The following is a 24209-nucleotide window of genomic DNA, read 5'->3' as shown; positions in this document are numbered from 1 at the left end:
TGTTGTGGAAATCTGTAAGGGCCAAACAGTTTTCCTTTAGCGAAATGCCGAAAATTCTGGAGAAATACAGCAGGTCACGCAGCCTCTACAGGAAGTAAAGAAAGGAAGGTTGCAAATGTAATCCCACTGTTTAAGAAAGGAGGGAGGCAGTAAAAAGGAAATTATAGGCCTATTAATCTGATGTCGGTAGTTGGAAAGTTATTGGAGTCGATCCTCAAGGACAAGGTTATGAAATACATCGAGGTGCATGACATGACAGGTCCAAGCCAGAATGGTTTCATGAAGGGAAGATCCTGCATGACCAACCTATCGGAATTTTTGAGGAAATCTCAAGTAGGATGGACAAGGGAGAGGCTGTGGATGTTGTGCATTTGGATTTTCAAAAGTGCCGCATAAGAGGCTGCTTAATAAGATGAGAGCCCATGGAATTTCAGGAAAGATATTAGATTGGGTGGGGCATTGGCTGAGACGGTGCTGGGGCCGCTTCTTTATACAATGAGTTAGATTATGGATTGAATGGATTTGTAGTTAAGTTTGCAGATGACACCAAGATGGGTGGAGGAGCAGAAAGAGTTGAAGAAACCAAAAGGCTGCAAAGACTTGGACAGATTAGGTGAGTGGGTGAAGAAGCGGCAGATGAGATACAATATTGAGAAATGCATGGTTGTACATTTTGAAAGAGGAAATAAACAGGCAAATTATTACTTGGATGGGGAGAAAATTCAAAATTCAGAAGTTCAAAGGGACTTGGGGGTTCTCGTGCAGGATAACCTAAAGGTTATCCACCAGGTTGGATCGGCATTAAAGAAAGTGAATGCTATGTTGGCATTCAAGAGGAATAGTGTATAAGAGAAAAGAGACTCTATGGGGAACTGGTGAGACCTCATTTTGAGTACTATGTGCAGTTTTGGGCCCCTTATTTTAGAAGGGATGTAATAATTTTGGAGAGAGTACAGAGAAGACTTACCAGGATGGTTCCTGGAATGCAAGGGGTAACACATGAGGAATGTTTATCAGCTCTTGGACTGTATTGATTAGCATATAGAAGAATAAGAAGGCATTTCTTAGAAACATTTCGAATGCTGAAAGGATTGACAGAGTAGATGTGAATAAGATGTTTCCCTTGGTGGGTGAATCCAGGACAAGAGGGCACAGTCTTAGAATTAGACGGAACCCATTTAAAACGGAGATGAGGAGAAATTTCTTTAGCCAGAGGGTCGTGGATTTGTGGAATTCATTGCCACATACAGCTGTGAAAGCATGATCATTGGGGGAGTTTAAGGAGGAGATTGATAGGTATCTAATTAGTCATGGTATCAAGGGATGTGGGGAATAGGCCAAAACAGTTTAACTTGGTGTGGAGTTGCAGGGCAAACTCAATGGGCCAAATGTTCCTTTTTCTTGTGATCTTGTGATATATAACAATATATAAAACTTATGTTTCAGGCCTGAGACCTTCATCAAGGTATGGGCAAACAGCAGGCAGGTGTCTGAATAAAAAAGTGGGGAGAGTAGAGGAGGGGAGGGGAAAAAAAGGGGCGGGGAGGCTAACAGGACATATGTGTACATGGTGGGAGGACAGAAGAGAAAAAGGCTGAGAAGTGATCGGGGGAGGGGTTAGCTCGCTGAATGGAAAGGGACTGGGGCATGGAGCTGGAAGAAGGGAGTTAGAGAGACAGGGAAAGAGAGAGAGGCCTAACAGAAACTGGAGAAGTCCAGGTTAATGATATCTGCTTGGAGAGTGCCCAGGCAGAATGTTAGATAGTTTTCCTGCATTGTTCTTAATAAGAGCTTCATTCAGGAAGTTTGCACATCCCTGCATAGAAATTCATCCCGTAAGCTCAGAATAAACTGCTGCTCAGCACAAAAAATAAATGATGCATTAACTGTGTAAGCACAGGCTAAATGATTCTTTACATTGCACGTACCCTCATCTATTCTGAAGTTCCATTTTCAATATAACTAACTATGTAGATAAAGGAAGGGAAAATGAAAGGCAATAATTTCACCAGCTAGTCATTTAGGAACTTTTGCTTAAGGAATTTGAGAGCATAAATATTGGTTCAAAGGTTTTAATATGATCTGCTTCTTCAAACAATTCCCTGATAGAGCTGACAGAGTAAAATTACTTCTTTGCTACACCATCCCCATGGTAACTCTTCATTAACTGCTTAAAATTTAATTCACACAAGTTTAGTAATTTTCTTGGAGAGGTGCTGGGAGATAAGTGAAAGCAGTTTAAGCATAAAACTCAGTCAATTTTTACATTGAAGATCAGCTGAAAATTAGTTTCTCCGTCACAATTATTTGAGAATGAAAGCTTTCAGAAATGTGATCAATTTATTGGGCTCTCCAACTCACACATTAGGAGAGTTATCTGATCACTTTTACTGCACATTGATTTGATTTTTTTCATGTCTTGAATAAAAGTTAACATGTGGTCATGGCACACAGTTTGTTGTACACAGAGAATGCAAATGTTTCTGGAATTTCTTGTGAGAGGAAGTTAGACAGTATCATTATATTTGAGAGGAATTGAGATTGATATTAAAACTGACAAGGCAGAGGAAAACTTGGATCTAATTTAGTTTATGTTTATTTGTTGCAGTGCACCTGGTACAGAGAAAGGTTCTTCCACAAGCAGTCTAGCAGGTCAACTCTTAGAATTAACTCGATGAACAAGACCACAATTACAGAGTATTGAATTACAATGAAAGAAAAATCAATTGGTACAAAGCAAGGGCAGCATGAGAGCACTGTTGTGGGATTCATTCGGGAACGTCATGGCCGCAGGGAAGAAGCTGTCTTCAAATCTGTTGATTGTGTGATTTCACACTCCTGAGCCTTCTCCCCCATGCGAGGAGGGAGAAGAGTGTGTGTCCGGGTTTCACTGGATGCTTTTTCTGGGCAGAGGGAGATGGAAATGAAGCTGAAGGAGGAGAGAGAGTTTTGTCTGATGTTCTGAGCTCCATTCACCACTTTCTGTCGCTTCTTTTGATCTTGAGCAGAGTAGCTCGATCCCACATTGCGTCTACTTCCAATGGTGCACCTGTAGGGGTTGTTGACGGAAGCGAAGATATGGCAAACTTCTGAGAAAGTAGATGCTTTGCTGTGCTTTCTTGACCTTTACATCAATGTCGTTGTCCAGGTCAGGTCATTGAAGATGTTTACTTCTCGGAACTTGAAGCAATCTACTATTTCCACTTCAGCACCATTGATGTGGACATGGGTGTGGATTCTGTCATCATCTCCTGAAAAAATGATCATCTCCTTTGTATTACTGATGTTAAGAGAGGGGTTGTTCTCTTGACTTTCAATCTCCTTGTATTCAGACATAATTATTTGATACCCAGCTGTGGTGTCAGCATCAGATCTGAAAATGGAGTTGGGATGGTATTTAGTTGTTCAGATATGCGTGCAGAGGGAATGGAGTCCAGATATTCCTGGATTGAGTGGAGGGACAGGGAGATGGTTTCTGCCATCGATCTGTTTGGCCAGTAGGCAAACTGAATTGGGTCAAGGGTGACTGGATTAGTGATGATGTGAGCTGTGACCAGCCTCTCAATGTATTCATGATGGTGGGTATCAGAGCTACTGACCTGTAATTATTCAGACCTGTTCCTGTACCTTTCTCTGGGATTTGGATGATGGTCACCTTCTTGAAGCAAGTATGAACTTTGGCCTGTCATCTGGAGAGGTTAAAGATTTCCGCCGGTTGAAACCTGTCCACCACTGGATCTGCAAGGTTCTGAGAATACATCCAAAGGCTCTGTGTGGACCAGTCACTCTCCATGGGCTCACCAGCTGGAGGACAACCCTGATTTCACCAGCAATGACGGGGGTGGGGTGTGACATCTCTTGGAGTAGTTGATGTGGATCTCCAATGGTTCCCCGTTCAAATCAAGCACAGGACATAATTAATGCATCAAGGAAGGTTTGCTGTAGCATTCTGCACTGCCTAGCTTTGCTTTGTAATCCATGCACATTCTGCCAGAGTCACCATGTGCTTGTGGATATTCTTTTGGGGCTCGAACTTGGCAAATTTCTGCCTCTTGACTTCCCTAATACCAAATGTAGATTAATAAAAGGGTAAGCCTGGATTTGGTGGTAAATATCCCACTTCTGTGCTGTACAACTCCAAACCAAGCTTGATTACCCGCCTAAATGACTATCGACCAGTGGCACTCACATCAACCGTGATTAAGTGTTTTGAAAAGCTGGTATTGAAGCAAATCAGCTCACCACTGAACTTCACCGAATTTACAGTCAACTCCAGTCCACTGAACTGCTGGAGTTGGAAATGAAAATCAGTATTCTGGTGCAAGATGTAGGATCTGGAGCAGAAAGCTGGTGCAAAAATGAAAGGTTTCTTGCTTTCTGCAGTTGGTTGACCATAACTGATTACTTCACCACAATACCTGACTAGACAGAGAGTTGGGGGACTCAGATCTGGAACAGACACAACTGGAATTAATGATGAAAGCAGAGAAGTCACCATTTTGGAGCAAATGGGGTAGATTGTTTGACTAAAAGGTACCGCAAAATGGGAACAGAATAGGAACATTCAGGATTGATGATAACAGCCAGTGTGGTGGATAAACACTGATGCAGATTGGAATGGATAAATGGTTTGTTTCCATATCAGAATCTTTGTGTACTTCTAGATGATGACCTCAGATTGTAAGATATTGACAAGTTGCAAATGGGAAATGTATATCTCCTACCGATTACATCAAACAGAAATTGGTGCAAGAGGAGAAAGTAAATACTGTTGCAAACCAAATATCTGCATTTGGTATGTTTCCCACATAGCTGTGGCAAAGCTCAGAATGTGCTTCTGTAGTTTATTTAATAAAGAAAACAGATCATGCATCACAGACTAATGTGGACCTTACAAAGACTGGATGTTAATTTGATTCTTGAAGACATCAGAATTGATTTAATTTTATAAGAGAGTAAAATAAGAACATAGAAGGATGCTTAATATTATGAAAATATAAAAACTCCAAATTTAATTATAAATTTCTTTGGCACCAAGATTGGTAGGTAATTAAAGGTTGAAATGTGAAGTATTTATAATAGTGAATCAATTTTTGAAACACAGTTTAACAATATGGGAAGTTCTTTAGGATTCCAGCTCAGAGCCTTTTGGTGACTCTAAAACATCTCATTAACTCATACGGAGCAGTCATAAAGCAACAAGTTTTCCTCCAAAGTTATGGAACTAGAACATGGATCTCCTGGATTTGTGCACTTGATGCGACATGATCACGCAACTCCCGTTATACAGCACTTCAATTTCTCTGTTATTTTGGTTGATTAAGATATCAAAACTGGTCTACCTCACTGTTTTGAATTCTACCCAGCATATGGGAAGCACAGTTGGCGTAGCAGTTATCGCTCCACCTTGCCAGTGATCGGAACCGGGGTTCGAAACCCACGCTGTCTGTAAGAAATTTGTACATTCACCCCAAGTCTGCATACATTTTCCCTGGGGGCTCCGGTTTCCTTCCACCATTCGAAACGTACTGCGGGTGTAAGTTAATTGGGTGTAAATTGGGAAGCACAGACACATGGGCCGAAATGGCCTGTACCATACTGTATGTTTAAACATAAAACAAATTAAAAATGTATCCATGAAGACAGAGTGCGAAAGTCACATAAGTGCAGAAATGTACACTTTGGCCCATCATATCCAAGCCAGCCATCAGTAATCATCCACACCAATCTCATTCATTAGCAAAGGTCTGCAGTCCTCCATGTACTATAAGTTAAGTGTGGTCTCGATATATTTTTTAAAAAGCTGCAAGAATCGCTTCAGTTCCAGATTCCAACCACCTGACTGAAAAAAGTGAACTCTCGGATCCCGTCTAACCCCTCATTCTAAATCTGCACCCTCCAGCTTTAGAAAGTTAGCTAGGGGGAAAAGTTTCCTAGTGTCCATTCTACCTATGCCCTTCAAAATTCTGCATATCTGAAAGTTTCCTTGTTCAGCTCCACGACATATTGGCAGCAACAGTTCTCAAAGCCCAAATGCAGTTTCTGCGCTGATATTTTGACATCAGAGTGTAATTGACCCTAAATTACCAATATGAATTCATCACAAGAAACAAGAGTTGGAAAATGGGAAGGAAAGCCTCCTTACAGCTCAGCTCCCAACATAGAACCATGAAACATTACAGCACAGAAATAAGCCCTTTGGCCCTTCTAGTCTGTGCTGAACTGTCACTCCGCATCATCCCACTGATTTGCATCCAGTCCCATATCCCTCCATACCCCTCCCTTCCATGTACCTGTCCAAATTTTTCTTAAGTGTTAACAGTCAATCTGCATTCACCACTTCAGCAGGCAGGTCGTTCCACACTCTCACCACTCTCTGTGTGAAGAAGTTCCTCCTAATGTTTCCCTTACACTTTTCTCTTTTCATCCTTAACCCATGTCCTCTGGTTTGTATCTTCCTAAGTGGAAAAAAAACCTACTTGCATTTATTCTATCTATCACCCTCAAATTTATATATCTCAATCAAATTTCCCCTCCAGGGAATAAACTGCTAATCTGCTTAACCTTTCCCTGTTACTCAGTTCCTCAAGTCCTTGTGACATCCTAATAAATCTTATCTGTATTCTGTCAATCATATTGATATCTTCCCTGTAGTTAGGTGATCAAAACTGCACACAATAATCCACATTTTGCCTCACCAATGTTTAAGACAACATTACCATGACATCCCAACTGGTAGACCCAGTTTGCAATGGCAATGGGGTCCTTGGAGATCCATTTTTATCCAATACAGAATCCCAATTCATCTGGGAAATTTGCAGTCTTGATTGCTGTGGGAGGAAAAGATGCAAACTCCTCCCAGCAATTTCTTCAATATCCAGATTCCTCATTTATTTTCCACCATATCCAGTTTGCATTGAGAAAATTGACAACAGTTATTTCCACAGGATTCTTTTGGAAGCACATTCTACAGGTTATCATTTCCCCGATGAATTATTAGGCTGGGATCTGTTTCTAATGACTCGCAGCCTTTATTTACTGTAAATGTATGAAAAATTCTTGTTCGCAACTTTTTAGAATCCCCAAGACCACCTTTACAGAAAATAAAATTCCTATTCCTTTCTGTTGTTGACATAATAAAATTGAATCCCAAGAAGACACATTTGCATTGTTGGAATGGTCAGATGCTGAATTGTAACCAAATCAAAAAGATATTGTGGTAGTGTTGTCATGAACTAGAAAAAGAATGAACAAGAGTTTGATATATCTGACAAAGTTTTGTTTGGCACCAGAAACAAATTAACCAAAAAATCCGCTGAAATGTTTTTCCCGCTTCCGAAAGGATATTACATTTCACCATTGCCAGACCAAAGGAGAATTCTATTTTAATTTTCACATGCAGCGTGGTAACAGGCCCTTCTGCCCCAAGAGCCAAGCCACCCAAATAAACCCATGTGACCAATTAACCCACTAACCCATAATGAGGGTGGGAGAAAACCCATGTAGACATGGGGAGAATGTACAAACTTTTTAAAGTCAGCGGTGGATCAGAACCCTGGTCACTGGGACTGCAAGTGCTCACTGCTATTCCTTCTTTTTAAAATATTTTTATTGAGTTTAATAGATAAAATCCTATGTACATAGTCTCTTAATAGATAAAATCCTATGTACATAGTCTCCTAGTTAATATATAAACATATCACACATAAATTGTAAATCAGAAGTATACCCATAATTGTTTACTTGTCTCCTTCAAAACATCAAATTCTATAATTATATTGTTAACAGTTAATCCATTACTCATAATATAACAAAATTAGTATTGAATAGAAAATAGAGAAGATGCAATTAAAATTCTATTATACCAAAGAAAAGTTATTTTTGTGATATGATCCATAATAATCCACACTTAACCCCATTATTATCTAATTATCTCTATTAACAAAAAAGAATAAAAAAACAAAAAGAAAAAAAAACCTACTAATCTAACCCCTCCCTCTAAACAAGGTATACATTATAAAGATATGGATCAAATAACAACGTTCAGAAACAAGACTGGGAGTCTCCGGAGCATTGTAACACCTTAAGTCTTCAAGTTGCGATAATAATCCATGAACGGGTCCCCACATCTTATCAAATTCAAACTTCATATCCTTAAAGTTGTATCTATTTTTTTTCCAAACTTAAGTAAGACATGATATCATGTAACTCATTAGATATGAGTAGGAGAAGAATCATCTTTCCATTTCATTAGAATTGCTCGTCTAGCTATCAGTGAGGTAAAAGCTGAGGTTGTCTTTTGGGTTGAAGTCAAGGATATTTCCTCTCGAGAAAAACCAAATAAAGTGGTTAAAGGGCATTGTTCAATTTGATTTTAAAAATCCAAAGTATTTTTAAATTAAGGCACTCCCAAAACATATGAATCACTGAAGCTTCATATTTTACACTTATCACATAATGGAACAATATCAGAATAAAAGCAGGATAATTTAACTTCAGACTTGTGCATTCTATACACCACCTTAATTTGTAATAGACAATGTTGTGAAGAAAATGAGGGCTCATTAATCAAATTATGAGGGGTCTCAAAATCCTCATCTGAAAGTGATATATTTAAATCATGTTCCCAATCATTCTTAATCCCAGCCATTGAAGCTGTTCTTAAATCCATTAAGTTATGATAAATAATTTATATTAATCCACCATGGAAAAAATGAAAATAGAAAAGTAAATCAAGAATATATTTTTTTGGGAATCTGACGGAATTCAGAAAGTTTGGATTGAACAAAATGCCAAATTTGTAAATATTTAAATAAAAATGTCCATTGGGAAGTTTAAATTTTATTGTCAATTGTTTAATATTTTTAATACCTAATCTATACCACTCCTTGGAACCTGCTTCCAACAAATAAGGTTGAAAAGATTATCTATAATAGGGGCTGGCAAAGGAAAAACTGTGATATCCAAAAGACTTCATAAATTGTGGCCATATTCTCAACCTCTGCCTCATTATTGGATTATATTTCAATTTAGAAAAGGAAAAGGGTTTTCTAACCATACTGCTCTTTCCCATAATTCGCCAGCATCATGAACAAATGGAACATCAAAAATGTTCCATGGCTCCTTGAGCCTGCAGTGAGATCAAGGTGATCCTAATCACTCGCTGTAATGAATTTGAGGTGGGTTTGATGGACTTGTCACTCAGACACCGTCTGTCCCACATACAACTCAGCTTCTCCTTTGCCTCCTCAGTGCCCTGACTGAGTTTAAAAATAAAGTCACTGGTTCTTGAGAAGATGTGTGCAACTCCAGATTTGTTCCCTCTCTCTTTGGCTTGGCTTCGCGGACGAAGATTTATGGAGGGGGTAAATGTCCACGTCAGCTGCAGGCTCGTTTGTGGCTGACAAGTCCGATGCGGGACAGGCAGACACGGTTGCAGCGGTTGCAGGGGAAAATTGGTTGGTTGGGGTTGGGTGTTGGGTGTTGGGTTTTCCCTCTCTAAAATGGTAACAACTACAGTAGAACTCCAATTATCCGAAATTGGATTCTCCAAAATCCTCACTAATCCAAAATAATTTTAAAATTTTGGATAAATGAGGATATCCAAAACAAATCAGAAAACCTCACTTGTCTGAATTTCTTTCAGAGCAGAACTGACCTCACAGGTTGAAAAATAAATTCACTTGATGTGGGCGAAGTGGAGACAACAAGGAGCAGCCAACAGCTGTGGCAGGGACTGAATGTCATAATCTGTTACAAAACCAAATCCGGTAAAGTAGCAACTTAAACTTATTTTTCATAAGACAAATCTCATATCTTTTAGCAGCTGTCTGTGGGGAGTTGGTGCGTTCTCCTCATGTCTGCGTGGGTTTCATCCGGGGGCTTCGGTTTCCTCCCACTGTTCAAAAAAGTGCCTTAGTGTACTTGTGGACCTTGGCCATTTGGCAGTATGTACCGATCCATGCCCATTCACTGACGTGTTTTCGCAAGACTTGCCCATTGTTATTGAATGAAGATCTACTGGGACCAATGCCTGAAGAGGGCGCACAAAATCAGTGAACCGGTGCGGACTCGAAAGGCCAACATGGCCTGTTTCCGCTCCGTTAATGGTTATATGGTTATATGTGAAACTAGAATGATGATTGTCCTCTTTCAGGTAACTCCCTCCCCTCTCTCTTTCCACTTCTTTACCTTCCCCTGCTGACTTTTCTCTCCAACTCTCCCTCTCAAACTGCATCCCACTGTCTCCCAGCCACAAGTGGTCGGAAAAATCCCTTGTCCCGGTGTCTTCAAGGAGAGCGGTCTCATGGGCAGGAGCGGGACCTCGAGCTCCCGCCAGGAGTGGGGTCATCGGGCTCCCAGCAACAGCAAGGATGTCAGGCTCCCGGCAAGAGCGGGTACCTCAGGGTCCTGGGCAGGAGCGGGTACCTCGGGGTCCTGGGCAGGAGCGAAGCCTCGTGGTGTGGGTGATTGGCAGCAGACAGCATTTTTTGGGGGGGAGAATTAAACATTATTTTAGTGCTTATAAAGCCTTCCCTATTTTTTGTTGCTACTAGGGTGTTTTTAAAAAATGACCAGTTCTCCAAAACAAAACATTTATCTGACATAGGCCCAGTCCAAACATTTTGGATAATCAGAGTTGTACTTTAGTTTAAAATAAATCTGTGTTATAAAAAAAAACGAAACAACGGAATCATTGGAGTTGTGGATAGATGCAGCATGGAAATAGGGCCGTCAGGCATCATAAAACCATAGGAACAGAAGTAGGCCACTCAGCCCATTCTCCTACTCAACCCCACTCCCCTGTCTTCTTCACATAACGTTTGATACCTTGACTACTCAGATACCTATCAATCTCTACCTTAAATTCACCCAACTACTTGGCCTCCACATCTACCCCTGGCAGCAAATTCCAGAGGTTCACAACACTTTGGGTAAATAAATTCCTCCACATCTCTGCTTCAATCTCGAAGCTGTACCCTCCTTGACTCCCCTTCTCTAGGAAAAAACTTTGCCATATGTACCCTGAGCAGACCTCTCAAAATTTGAAAAGCTTTTATGAGCCCCCTGCCTTATTCTTCCGAACTCCAAGGAGCACTGTCCAAAAGCTATCAAATGTTCCTAATATGCTAATCCCTTCATTCCAGGAATCATTATTCTGAATCGTCTTTGAATCTTCTCCAATGCCAGCACATCCTTTCTTAAATGAGCCCAAAACTGCACCCTATACTCCAAGTGAGGCCTCACCAGTGACTTATAAGGCCTCAACATCACATCCTTGCTCTTATACCCTATTCCTCTAGATATCAATGTGAACATTGGATCATATCTGCTGTCAGCCACCGACTGACACTAATCCTACTCAAATTCCATTTCTTTTATTCTCCCCATATCATCGCCAGCTCCCTCTCGCATTCTACCACTCATCGACACATTGTGGTCAATCAACACAAGTTTGGGACGTGGAAAGAAACTGGAGCTCCAAAGGGGAAAACCATGTGATCACAGGTAGAACATGAAAACTCCACAGGCACAGACCCGAAGGTCAGGAGTGAATTGACACAGTAAGGCAGTGGTTCAAAAACAGCAGGAGAAAATAATAACAGTGGCAATTCAATAATTTACTAAAATTTTAGGACTAACAGTCATTCAAGAAATCAGGTTGACCAATCTGGTTGATATTTATTCCCTCCCCAATGATTCTCTGCTGGAGGAACTCAGCAATAAATAAAAAATAATAATTCACGAAAAGTAAGGCAGTGTCTTTGGTTCATTGATTATTCAGGAATCTGATGGCAGCGGGGAAGAAGCTGTCTTTGTTCCTTTGAGTGCTCATCTTTAAGCTCCTGCACTTTTTCCCCAATGGTAGCAGAGTGAATGGTAGCATGGCCTGGGTGGTGGGGGATCTTTGAGGATAGAGACTGCTTTTTTAACGTGCCACCTCATGTAGATGTCCTCAATAGACTGAAGTCTGACGCCTGTTATGTTACAGGCTGAGTTAACAACCCTCTGGAGCTTATTCTTCTCCTGAGAGTTGGCACCTCCATACCAGACAGCGATGCAGCCAGGCAGAATGCTCTCCACGGTACACCTGTAGAAGTTTATGAGAGTCTTTGGTGACATACCAAATTTCCTCAAACAGTTCACAAAGTATAGCCACTGGCGAGCATTCTTCATGATTGCATCGGCATGGAGGCTCCAGGACAGATCCTCGGAGATGTTGACACCCAGGAATTTAAAGTTCTTGACTCTTTCCACTACTGAGCTCTTGATGAGGATTGGGTCGTGTTCCCCTAATTCCCTCCTGAAGTCCACAATCATCCCTTGGTTTTACTAACGTTCAGTGCCAGGTTGTTGTTGTGACACCATTAAATGAGTGATCTATCTCTCTCTTGTCTGCTTCCTCATTTTCATTTGTGATTCTGCTGACAACTCCAGTGTCTTCGGCAAAGTTGTGCCTGGCAGCAGAGTGCATAATAAGTAGAGCAGTGGGCTGAGCCCATATCTTTGGGGTGCCCCTGTGTTGATAATCAGTGAGAAGGAGAAGTTGTTTCCAATTCGTACTGGCTGTGGTTTTCCGATGACAAAGTCAAGAATCAGGTTGCAGAGGCCTAGAGTTTGTTGCTTCTTGACCAACACTGAGGGAATAATGATGTTGAAGACTGAGCTGTAGTTGATGAAGAGCAGCTGTATGTATGAGTTGTTGTTTTTGAGGTGATCCAGAGCTGAGTGGAGGGCCAGCGATATTGCGTCTGCTGTGGAGCGATTATGATGATGGGCCATTGCAGCGGGTCCAGCCCTTTGCTTAGGTACATGTTAATACTCCATCCGGTGCTCCTGATGTAGCCTCCTCTATATAGGGGAGACTGGACGCAGACTGGGAAATTATTTCAATGAGCACCTTCGCTCTGTCTGCTGCAATAGCAAGGACCTCCCAGTGGCCAACCATTTCAATTCCTCATACTATTCCCACACCAAAATGTGTGTCCATGGCCTCACATACCGCCAAACTAAGATTACACATAAATTGGAGGAACAACACCTTAAATTCCAGCCAGGCTCTTTTCCAACCAGACAACATTAACGTCGAGTTCTCCAGTTTCCATTAAAATTTTTCCCAAAGTCTCTCGCTCTCACTATCCTTCGGTCTCCTTTCCTCCAGCTCCCCACCTCCTTCCCTTCCTTCTCCTATCAGAGAGCTACCCTCCCACTATCACCTCAAATTTTTCTCTTCTCCCCTCCCCCCCACCTGTATCCAAAAATAACCTCTTACCTGTTGGCCCATGCTCCTCACTGTGCCCCTTCCTTCCTCCTCTCCTCCCCCCCCCCCCCCCCACCATCTTTTTATTTAGGCACCTGCCTGTTTTTTTGCTGATACGTAATGAAGGGCCCAGGCCTGAAATGTTGATTACCCTTTACTTCCCATGGATGCTGCATGACCTGCTGAGTTTCTCCAGCATGTTTTTGCATTGCACTCAACCTCAGGATCTGCAGACCTTCAACACCTCCAGCAGATTGTTTTTTTGCTCCCGAGTCCAGCAAATGCAGCCTCTCGCATCTCCTGATGACTATTCCCTTCCTACATGTGTCTGCTGGTCAGAGTTTGGCTTGTTATTTGAATGTATGTGAGGAAAGTTGTGCCAGAAGTCTTTTGTGAAAAATAAACTGAAGAATGCATTCAACAATATTTTTAAACTGAATTTAAAATTATTGAGAATGCAGTGTTAAGAAAGAAACATTTTAAAGGGAAAGACTGCAATAGGCTAATTCTTATTCCCTCTCTTATTCTTGGCTGTGCTTCATGTATTAGAAATGTCCAAGAGATCCATCCCTCACAAAGTCAAGCAATGAAAAGATCAAAGTGGGCTCTTGCTCCAATACAAAGTCATTAATTGTTTTCTACGAACACTTAAAGTGTCAAAGACACTACAAGTGCCAAGGAATGCAGAAGGTAGCAAAAAGAGTCGGGTCTATCACAGGCTCTGACCTGCCATCCATTGCCGATATCTCTGTGACACACTGCCTCAAGAAGGCAGCCAACATCATGAAGGACCCCCATCACCCAGGTCACAACCTCTTCTCACTGCTGCCTTTGGGCAGAAAGGAAAGAAGCCTGAAACAAGCACCTCTAGGTTCAAGAGCAGTTTCTTTCCAATAGCTATCAGGCTTTTAAATCTCCCTTGATAAACTAATCAACATCCTCTGTGACACCACAAAAGGGCTGCCTGCACTTTTGTCACACCCATGGTAAAGAGCTGCTGTTTTTCCCCTATAAAAAACACATTGTTCACATGTGCTAATGGAGTGGGTGGATTCATGAAAGGATGTGAGAAATATGTGCAGTGAAAGTTCAGGCAGGGCAGTGCAAATGTCAGCTCCTTGCTATCCATGGTGGGTCCTTTTAATTCTTATCTTCTCAATACCTTGCGGAAGAGTTAGCTCCCTTTATTGCTGGGAATTAACCATAAGGCTGTGGATTGCTCCAGTTTTTAATGGAAAGGCATATTTGAGTGGTGGCCAGGATAACATATGCTCCAAACACTGGACTGCAAACTTTCATTTCACTTACAATGCCACCTGTAAATGACACTGAGGGTCAGATCACAAACAGGGTGATACCGTGAATGGCTACAATACATTAGTAAGAATTTGAAAATGGTTCTGGTTATTTTGCAATTACAGTTATCCAGTTATGTGAGATCTGCAAAAGATGTGATATGACAAATGTAATTTTTTAAATGAGTGTCATATTGTATCTTAACACATATAAATTGTTTAACTGATCATGCAATATCCAATTGTAAAGTTTTGCAAACAGGCAAATATCTGGAAATCACATTTAATCAAAGAGGAATATGTCCACAGAAACTTACTTTATATTGTCCAAACAGCTAGATTCTGGTTTCAGCACAGTTGTATGATGGAACATCTTGTAAAGAGCAATCCCAAGAAATATCACGTTCAACTACAAGATTAAAAAATAACTAAATTAAGTTCATTTCAATTGTAAAATGTTCCCTCTCTCTGAAAATGTTCTTCACAGCCTACGTAGCATTTACCCCACGAGTTGATAACTCCGATCGCTGGAAGATTCCATGGGTGAGTTGCACCAACACCTCTGCTTTACAAGGAATATGAAGAAAGTTGGCATATAATTGTATATCAAACCTTGACAGGTGTATTGGGAGAAGTATAATGACTGACATCACAGCCCTGTTTGGTAACTTCAGTGCCCAGGAACACAGGAAGCTCCAGAAAGTAACAGGCTCCGACCTGCCATTACTGAAGTTGCCTCAGGAAGACAGCCAACATCATCATAAAGGAAAGGAAATAAAACACGAAAATCTGTAGACACTGTGGTTGAAGTAAAAACACAATGCTGGAGAAACTCAGCTGGCCAAACAGTGTCCTTCATGTAGCAAAGGTAAAAATACATAACCGACATTTCGGGCTTGAGCCCTTCATCAACCTCCATCACCCTGGTCACAATAATTTCTTGCTCCTACCTTTGGGGAGAAGGTACAAAAGCCTGAAGACGAGCACCTCTAGGTTCAAGAACAGTTTATTTCCCACAGCTATTGGGCTCGGAACCTCCCCTTGTTTCACTGATCAGGGACTGCTCCAACACCACAAAAGGACTATCTGCACTACTGCAAAGTCATGTTTTATTTTGCACTTTTGTAATTGTAAATTTTTATTATCTATCTCTTTTACATTAATTTCCTCTTCTTAATTTAACATACACTATTGTCCTTTTTCTTTTACGTTGTACCTGTATACCTGTTCAGCAGCAGGAAGTAAGAGTTTCTGAACATAGGTACATTGTACGTTTGTGTATGACAATAAATTAATTATCATTATTATTAGAACCATGGAAACCACAGCACCAAAACAGGATCTTCGGTCCATCTAGACTGTGCCAAACTTTTATTCTGCCTAGTCCCATTGACTTGCACCCAGGCCATAGCCCTCCATACACCATCCATGGACCTATCCAATTCTTTCTTAAATGTCAAACTCGAGCCTGCATTCACCACTTCAACTAGCAGCTGGTTCCATAGTATCTGAGTGAAGAACTTCCCCCAAATGTTTCCCAGAAACATCTCTCCTTTCACCATTAACCCATGTTCCCTATTTCATGTCTCACCTCAGTGGCAAAAACCTGCTTGCATTTACTCCATCTGTACCCCTCATATTTCAATGCAATCTCTCCTCATTCTCCCCCCACCCCTTTCCAGGATAAACATAGAAACATAGAAGATAGGAGCAGGAGTAGGTCATTCGACCCTTCGAGCCTGCTCCGCCATTCAACGAGATCATGGCTGATCTTAAAGTTCTGTACCCCGTCCCCGCCTTCTCTCCGTAACCTTTAATACCCTTATACTGAAGAAATAGATCTAATTCCCTCTTAAATAGATTTAATGAACCTGCCTCTACTGCCCTCTGGGGCAATGAATTCCACAGATTCACCACCCTCTGGGTCAAGAAATTCCTCCTCATCTCGGTCCTAAATGGTTTGCCTATTATCCTCAAACCATGGCCCCGAGTTCTGGATTTTCCCATCATTGGAAATATCCCATCTGCATCCATTCTGTCCAGTCCTGCCAGAATTTTATAGGTCTCTATGAGATCCCCTCTCAATCTTCTAAACTCCAGCGAGTACAATCCCAATTTGCGCAAGTCCTAACCTGTTTAACTTTTCCTATAACTCAGTTCCTCAAGTCCCAGCCACATCATTGCAAATATTCTCTTAGGGCCACACACTTTCTTAAGAGCAAATGAGAAGCTTCATTTCCACATTATTCTTCCTTCTCTAATCACAAGTAGTCATTTGGGCAATTGTCATGACCATTGGTAATTTAAAGGATTTCTCTTGGTTCAGATACACACCAACACCTGGTGCGACCAATGCATTTGCATCACCACAAGCCTACTGACAACCCATTTCTTCTGCTATTCTGTGGTTCAACTTTGTTTTTAAACAAATTAATGCACATAATTAGCAGTTTAAAAAAAAGCCCTCAACTGGACTTTGAATAGATCTTGTGGAAATTAGAATGAGAAATGATGTCTTGTGGGTTTAAGAACATATTGAAACAGCTTTTGTTCACAATTCTGAACGAACGATGTTTCTTGTTCTTTTTTTTGGACCCATTAGAACAGATACCACCATCACTTTCATTTAACACACTGAAGCTTCATGAAGTTGTAGTGACTGGGGGTTAAGGAGCAACATTCCTTTTTAAAATGAATGCAATAAATTAAGGGAAAACAATATAGGTCTAGTTAAAGCCCAGTTTAATGGTTCTTGGAGGTGCTCTGTTAATCAGCAGCACTTACCATAATAATCAAGGTGGCAGGGCCTATAAAACTCCAAATGAAGTACGTGTCTAGCCTCAACCAACATCTGTAATGAAACACAGCAGGACTGATTGAGTACAGACGCTCATCGACAACAGTGGAGTGAAAGAGAGCAATGCACTCTGCAAACAGGCTAAGGAGAGCCAGGAATTATTACACCTTCATTCTTGAATTATAAGCTCCTCTTTGGAAAGTGCCAGTGGTAGAAATAAATGCTTCAAGTTTCAGATGACCATGGAAATAAAAGCTGAATGCTGCCATGTCATCTCCCAGCCTGCAGGTTTTTTCACCACCCCAATGAAAAGAACCATCAGAACAAGCCAGCTTTAGGCCTTGGTGTAGACCAAATCTAGATCTAATTCAAAGAAAAATGAAGAAGTGGCAGAAATTTTGAGAAGCTGAGGTGATCAAACTTTCATTTTCTTCAAACATATCCCCATTAGCTCAGGAATAATTCTTGGCTTGGGAACGTTGCAGAGTGCAGAGACAGAGTTATTACCGTCAGCTAAATTATTAATCATATAATTTCCTTTACATTCAAATGAATCAAATTTGTGCATTCCTTGAAAATTACCCTCTTTGCCCAATTCAATTTATGTGACAGGTGGAGTGGAGTAAAATGACATATTTGGGTAAGTTAAATCCTTCATGTGAATTCGATATTCAAAAAAAAATTATATATTGAGCTCACTGAGGGGAAGGAAGCTTACAGGAACAGTCAAAAGAGTCTGATACTCCAACTGTCTCCTGTCAATCTGCAGCTGAATGGGGGCAACATTTCCTCTCACACCTCGTGCAGTTGATGCCTCATGGTCTGTGAGCATACTGACCATCAATGCCCACCCCTTTCTCTCCATCATCCTCTGTAACTTCATTTGTAGGCAAAAGAGGAGTGTCCGTGGGATGACAACTGCTGAAAAGTCATCGGAACGGCTCAGGCTTCTGAACTGTCATTCTGGAGCCCAAAGTGTCCATCTCCATCCAGAAGGGTCCCTTCTCGGAGAGCAAGCACTTCCCATGTCCTTGTGCATCTCACCCTGGTTGACACTCCTGCTCCTAATCTTCGAACCTTAAGGTCAAGTCCCAAGATCTTCCTCATGTGCTTCCCACATGATCCTCTCCCTGACCCACACAGAGACATCACCCTCCTCAAATCACTCATTCTGACAACTCCCACCATTCCATGACCCCTCTACACTCAAGGTCTTGATCCTCATTGATTTCCCCCCCACCTTAGTCCCTGACCATTCCTCCCCTGGCTTGGTTGACTCTCACCCTCCCCCCCACTGATCCTCACTCACCCCTCCACTAACCCTCATGCTCCCTCAACTCTTTCTTACCCTCCCTCCACTGACCATCACACCTCTGCTATTGACCCTCACCCTCCTCCACTTACCCTCACCCCATACTGAGCCTCACCCCCTCTAATAACACTCACACACCCCTCCACTAACCCTCACTCACCCTCCACTATCTTTCAACCCCTCCCTAACCCTGACCCTCACCCCTTCCTGACTTTGACCCTCATCCCACCCATCTCATTCCCTTCCTTGTTCCCGATCTTCCACTTCTTCCCTATCCCCAACCCTTACCCTCTCCACAATCCACATTCCCCCTCCCTGTTCCTGACTCTCACTCCCTCTACCTCACCTAATCTTTACTCTATCACTAACCCTTAACCTCTGTCGCTGATGCTCACACCCCTTCCCTGTCTCCTCCATCACCTCTCTCCCTGCCTCCTCCCTAACCTGTCCCTCTGACCGTCTCTTACCCTTCTCTGTCTGCGACCCTCAACACTCTGTCCACAACCCTTTCCCTTCCCCGTCCCAATCCTCAACCTCCCCTGATCCTTCCCCACTCCCACCCTCCCTGTCCCTGACCCTCACCCTTCCTCCACTGACCTTTCTCTCTCTGACCCTCACCTGACGTTGGACAATTCACCACATAATTGTCTCCCTGAAGACTCTGCTCTGAAATTCTACCCCCTGCTTCTCACCCTGAGCTACTCTCTTTGAATGAGTCACTCTTGATTAATGACTCCCCATTCCACTACTACCCCTCTACAATTCATTGCAATAAACTTGAACTTGAGATCATGATCAGACCAGATTCTGATTTTCTCCTCACCCTTCTCTCTCTTTCTCTCTGGCCAGTTGGGACATGAAGGTAGAGCCAGTCTAGGTCAGGAGATGATTGGTGCATGTGACCCTGACAGGGGGGGGGGGGGGGGGGGTGGTGAGAGAACTGCACCCGATCTGGGTTCTCAGAACTCTAGAAGTTGAGCAGCAGGCACTTGGTTTTCATCACCAGTATGAGCAGTCTAGAGCCTCAAAGTGAATGATCTTAAACAAGCATGCTGGAGAAATGTTTGCAAATGACTCCTGACCCCAGCTCGTGGCACACTCTCCTGTTTAATTCTAAATTATCTCACACCCTTGCATGAATGAAATGCCCACTGATGCAGGCCGACTCCATATTCAAACCCAATGCAGTGGACTCACGCTGTGGTGGTCCCATAACTCCGGTAGTCCACGGCCGCTGACACAGCTACAATGAGGGCTGGCACTCCATAGCCAACCAGGTAGAAGTACTTCCTGCGGGAGTGTTCACTTTCGAAGACTTCCACCAGCATGATGTAGAGCTGAACTCCTTCCAGAAACATCCAGGTGAAAGCAGCCAAAAAGAAGAAGTGAAGCAAAGCGGCAAAGACTGCACAAGCAATCTGAAAGGAACAGAAAGGGCAGATAAGAAGATTTACCTCCGTCACGCCCATTAAAGCTGTTTTTAACAAACATCTCCATTTCTCTCAGGACATTGTGACTGTCTTTGATGAGCCAAACATTGAAAACTGTTAATGTTATCAGTTGACAAACCTGTGTATTCAACAGGGTGACTTATGCTAGTTCTTCAGCAGGTAGACATCGAAAGTTTAGCCAAGACATGACAAGGATGTTAGCTAGATGACTATTTATTTGTGCAATGTACAAAAGTGGTGTAAAAACTCAGCAGGCCATGCAGCATCCACAGGAAGTAAAGGTTAGCCAGTGTTTTGGGCAACAAAATGGTAAAGTGAACTGGGTGGTAGGAGTTGTCGGTTTATTGGTGTATTTGGGGGACATGGCTGGTGGGCTGGAAAGGCCTGTTGCTGTCCTGTATGTCTAAATGTAAAATTTAGATTAATCCATCCTTCTTCCCTTCCCCCCCTCCCCCACTCCCATCTTTTTACTCAGGTGCTTGCCTGTTTTTGTTTGTACCTGAAGAAGGGCTCAAATCATGGGTTTTGCTTCCCATGAATGTTCTGTGACCTGTCAAGTTTCCCCAGCACGTTTGCGAATTGCACTCAACCCCAGTGTCTTCAGACTTTTTTGTTTGATGGCTATTTACTTGACCAAAGGACAATAAACACACCAATGCAGAGGGAACACGATACCTTGGAAGGTAGCAGTTGAATTTGACCATTACACATCCACTGGTTCTGAAGCAATGCACTGGGAGAGAAATGACCAGCCCATTTGAAGTTTGATATTGTTTACCTTAAACTAATTTTGGCAAACCATTTTCTGCAAATATTTGTTGATGATCAAACCCCGCCTATCTCAGTTGGGGCTGTTTGAGCCAGGTTTGGCAACAATGAACTTTCTGAACTTGCCATCTCAACACTTCATTCTGGGTCAAGTAGATTTGTTTGGGATAGTATTACCTGACATATCCTCTGTCCATGATCAAGAGGACGTAATGTGACGTATAGCAAGCGTGGTACATTGAACAGAGGGCAGTAGGTGTGTGGAACATGCTGTTGGAGTTTACAGCAAATGTGAGTTCATTTGCACCATTTAAAGGACATTTAGACAGAGACAGGGAAGGTTCAAACACAAGAAAATGGCATCAGCTTCAAAAAAATGAGGTTGGCACAAACAAGTTGGGTGGAAGGGCCTGTTTCTGTGTTGTAACTGTCTGATTTTATCAATATCGGTTTCAACAATATTTCAATAATCAGGAAGGGTCAGTTTTAAAATTTGATTTCAGAGGAGATATCACTTCTACTACCTCAAACTGAAACAGTGTGACTGAATACAAGCAAGAGCTGAGCCTGCCCCACCTTCAATAATATCATGCCCATTTGCCTCAGTGTCATTTTCTCCACTACCTGATTCATATAATACCCAAAAACCTACCTGTATCTGATTTGAATCAACTCCACGACAGCCTCCATAGCCATCCTGGGTTGAGAATTCTACAGACTCACCAGCCTCTAGTGAAGACACCTCCTCATCTGAGTTGGGAAGGGCCATCCCCTTGTTTTGAGACTAGCACGACGCCAGGGAAAGCATCATCTCAAACCCTCTGAGTATGTTCCAAGGAGATCACATCTGAGTTTTCTAAGCTCATGAACATACAGGTCTAGTCTGCTTAATCTTTCTTCATTGCATCTCAGCAACCAAGCTGGTGAACCAAGACTGCACTCCCTCCATTACAGATATTTCCTCAGTTCAACAGACTTACCAGACCCTTGCAAGTGAATTCTTACAGAACCATCACAAGTCTGCTCACACCCCTTTCTGTGCCACCACTGTTCAAGCTGGCTTTTCAGACCATCAGTCATGCTGGGAATTATTAAACTTTTTTTCTGACCTAATCTACTTTAATATTGCAACATGCTGTCAGTCAACAAAACCAGTAGGATTTATCACAAACACTGCAGTGAAGGGGCTATCAATCTTTCATTTAGGCACCAATTTGACTGTTTAGTGGACAGGTTGGAATGCAATGAAGAATTATTGGTAAAAATGTTGTGGCCCAGAATATTTCACCAAACAGAGTCTTGATTGAGTAGCAGAGGCAGAATGGGAGGAAACAATCACACTTTAATCAAAAGTATTTTGAGCATTACTGTCCTCAAACTAATCTTAGAAGTATGAGTTGGAAAAATTAACTTTCAACTGGTAAAAATGTAGTTAATGACAATGGTAATGAGTTTATTGTCATATACATTATATAATGTACATCTATCCTAAAATTCCTTACATCCTTCCTGTAATTAAGTGACAAAATTTGAACACAATACTGTAAGTGTGGACTAACCAGAGAGCTCATGATCTAGAAGGGCCTGTTACCATGCTGTATATCTAAATTTAAAAAAAAATCCACATTCTGTCTACGTCCTGTTGAAGCTTACGACAACCTTTGACACTATCCAGAACACCACCGACCTTCGAGTCAACTGCAAACTTACTGACCCACAACTCCACTTCTTCATTCAAGTAATTTACAAAGGTCACAAAAACCAAGGGTCCCAAGTAGAGATCCCTGCAGAACACCACGGATCACAGACCTCCAGGCAAAATATACACCCTCTACTACCACCCTCTTTTAAATAAAACAATTAATATTTTGATATACAGCATGGTAACAGGCCCTTTCAGCCCATAAGCCCGTGCCACCCAATTGACCAACAATGCTCAGTATGTTTTGAACAGTGGGAGGAAACTGGAGAACCCAGAGGAAACCCACATAGACATGGGGAGAACATACAATCTCCTTACAAAAAGTGCGGGACCCTGGTCCCGATCGCTGGTGCTACAATGGCAATGAGCTAACTGCTATGCTAACCATGTCGCCTTCTGTGGGCAAGCCAAGTTCACATCCACGCAGCCAAGTTTCTGTGGATCCTATGCCTCATGACTTTTGGGATGAGTCTACCATGTGGGACATTTTCAAAAACCTCATTAATGCCCTCAAACATAAAGGAAAAAGAAAATCTGTTTCCGAAAGTGGCTGAAACTGTGCCCTTCACTGGCACCAACAGGTCACATGATCACATGTCTCTCATTGAATGAGGACAACGAGAAAAGGAGAAGATGTTTGAAGAAGAAGCTTAACACCCGATACATCTTACTTCTCCTCATAATCGGAAGGAACTGGGGAAATTTACAAAGCAGAGGAGCAAGGAAAAGAGAGGTACAGTCCTATAAGCGCCTGAGAAGGCCACAGCTTATCACCATGCCAACGCTTGCCTCACCCTATCAGAGATATTTCTTCTGTCCTATTCAGCTCTCCTCACCTATTCTCCAACTTCAAACAACTTGTTTCCCTTCCCCAATTCATAAATGCTTCCCTTTTCACAGATGCTTCCTGCATTTTCTGTTTTTTTTGGCTGCTTTGGGCAGCACAGTGGCACAGCAAGTAGACAACCAGAGATCCAGGTTCGATCCTGACTTCACGAGTTGTCTGTGTGGAGTTTTCATGTTCACCCTGTGCTCTAGTTTCATCCCATATCCTCCAAAAAATGTTCCCATATCCCCAAAATTGTCCCCTATCATTTATCCCTCAAGTATCGGTGAGTGGTGGGACCAGGAGACTGTTAAAGAAAATGTGGGGAGTATATAAAGGGATGAGTGCAGAATGAGAAAGAATGGATGATTGTTAGCAGGGTGAAGGATCTTTCTCAGACTTGAACATATTTCAAGAATTCTCGTTGGCTGACAAATATGAATCAAGCCCTTTGATTTCTTTCATTGTTTTTTCTCCAGAAGAGGATATGTCTCTGTCCTCAACCCAAAAGAAAGTCCGAGCTTTTGCTTCGTTGATAGCTAGATGAGCAATTTTAATGAAGTGGAAAGATAATGTTTCACCCCCTCACATTCAATGGTAACATAATATCGTGTCTTATTTAAGTTTGGAAAAAAATTAGATATAACATCAAAGTTTGAATTGGATAAGATGTGGGGCCTATTCATGGTTTATTAACATAATCTGAGGAATTAAGAGGAGTGGATGGTCTGGGGATTCCCTGTCTGGTGTCGGGGGCTGTTAATCGATTCATATTTAGAATATATACAGATAACCTT

At 42.0% G+C, this 24209-nt stretch overlaps 1 protein-coding gene across 13 annotated transcripts in view; it reads right to left on the bottom strand.

Moving 5' to 3' along the window:
• Positions 1-24209, bottom strand: part of LOC138755016 (adhesion G protein-coupled receptor L3-like) — a 747574-nt gene that overhangs the window by 61412 nt on the left and 661953 nt on the right. For all 13 annotated transcript variants that reach the window (XM_069920224.1, XM_069920232.1, XM_069920177.1 and 10 more), the window contains 3 exons: positions 19863-20083; positions 17341-17407; positions 14874-14965 (listed from right to left, as the gene is read on the bottom strand). In XM_069920224.1, coding sequence (XP_069776325.1) covers positions 14874-14965; positions 17341-17407; positions 19863-20083 — 380 coding nt within the window. The remainder of the gene's footprint in view (positions 1-14873; positions 14966-17340; positions 17408-19862; positions 20084-24209) is intronic.

Source organism: Narcine bancroftii, chromosome 1 (assembly GCF_036971445.1).
Source record: "Narcine bancroftii isolate sNarBan1 chromosome 1, sNarBan1.hap1, whole genome shotgun sequence".
Lineage (NCBI taxonomy): Eukaryota > Metazoa > Chordata > Chondrichthyes > Torpediniformes > Narcinidae > Narcine > Narcine bancroftii.
This window is presented reverse-complemented; position numbering and strand designations above follow the sequence as displayed.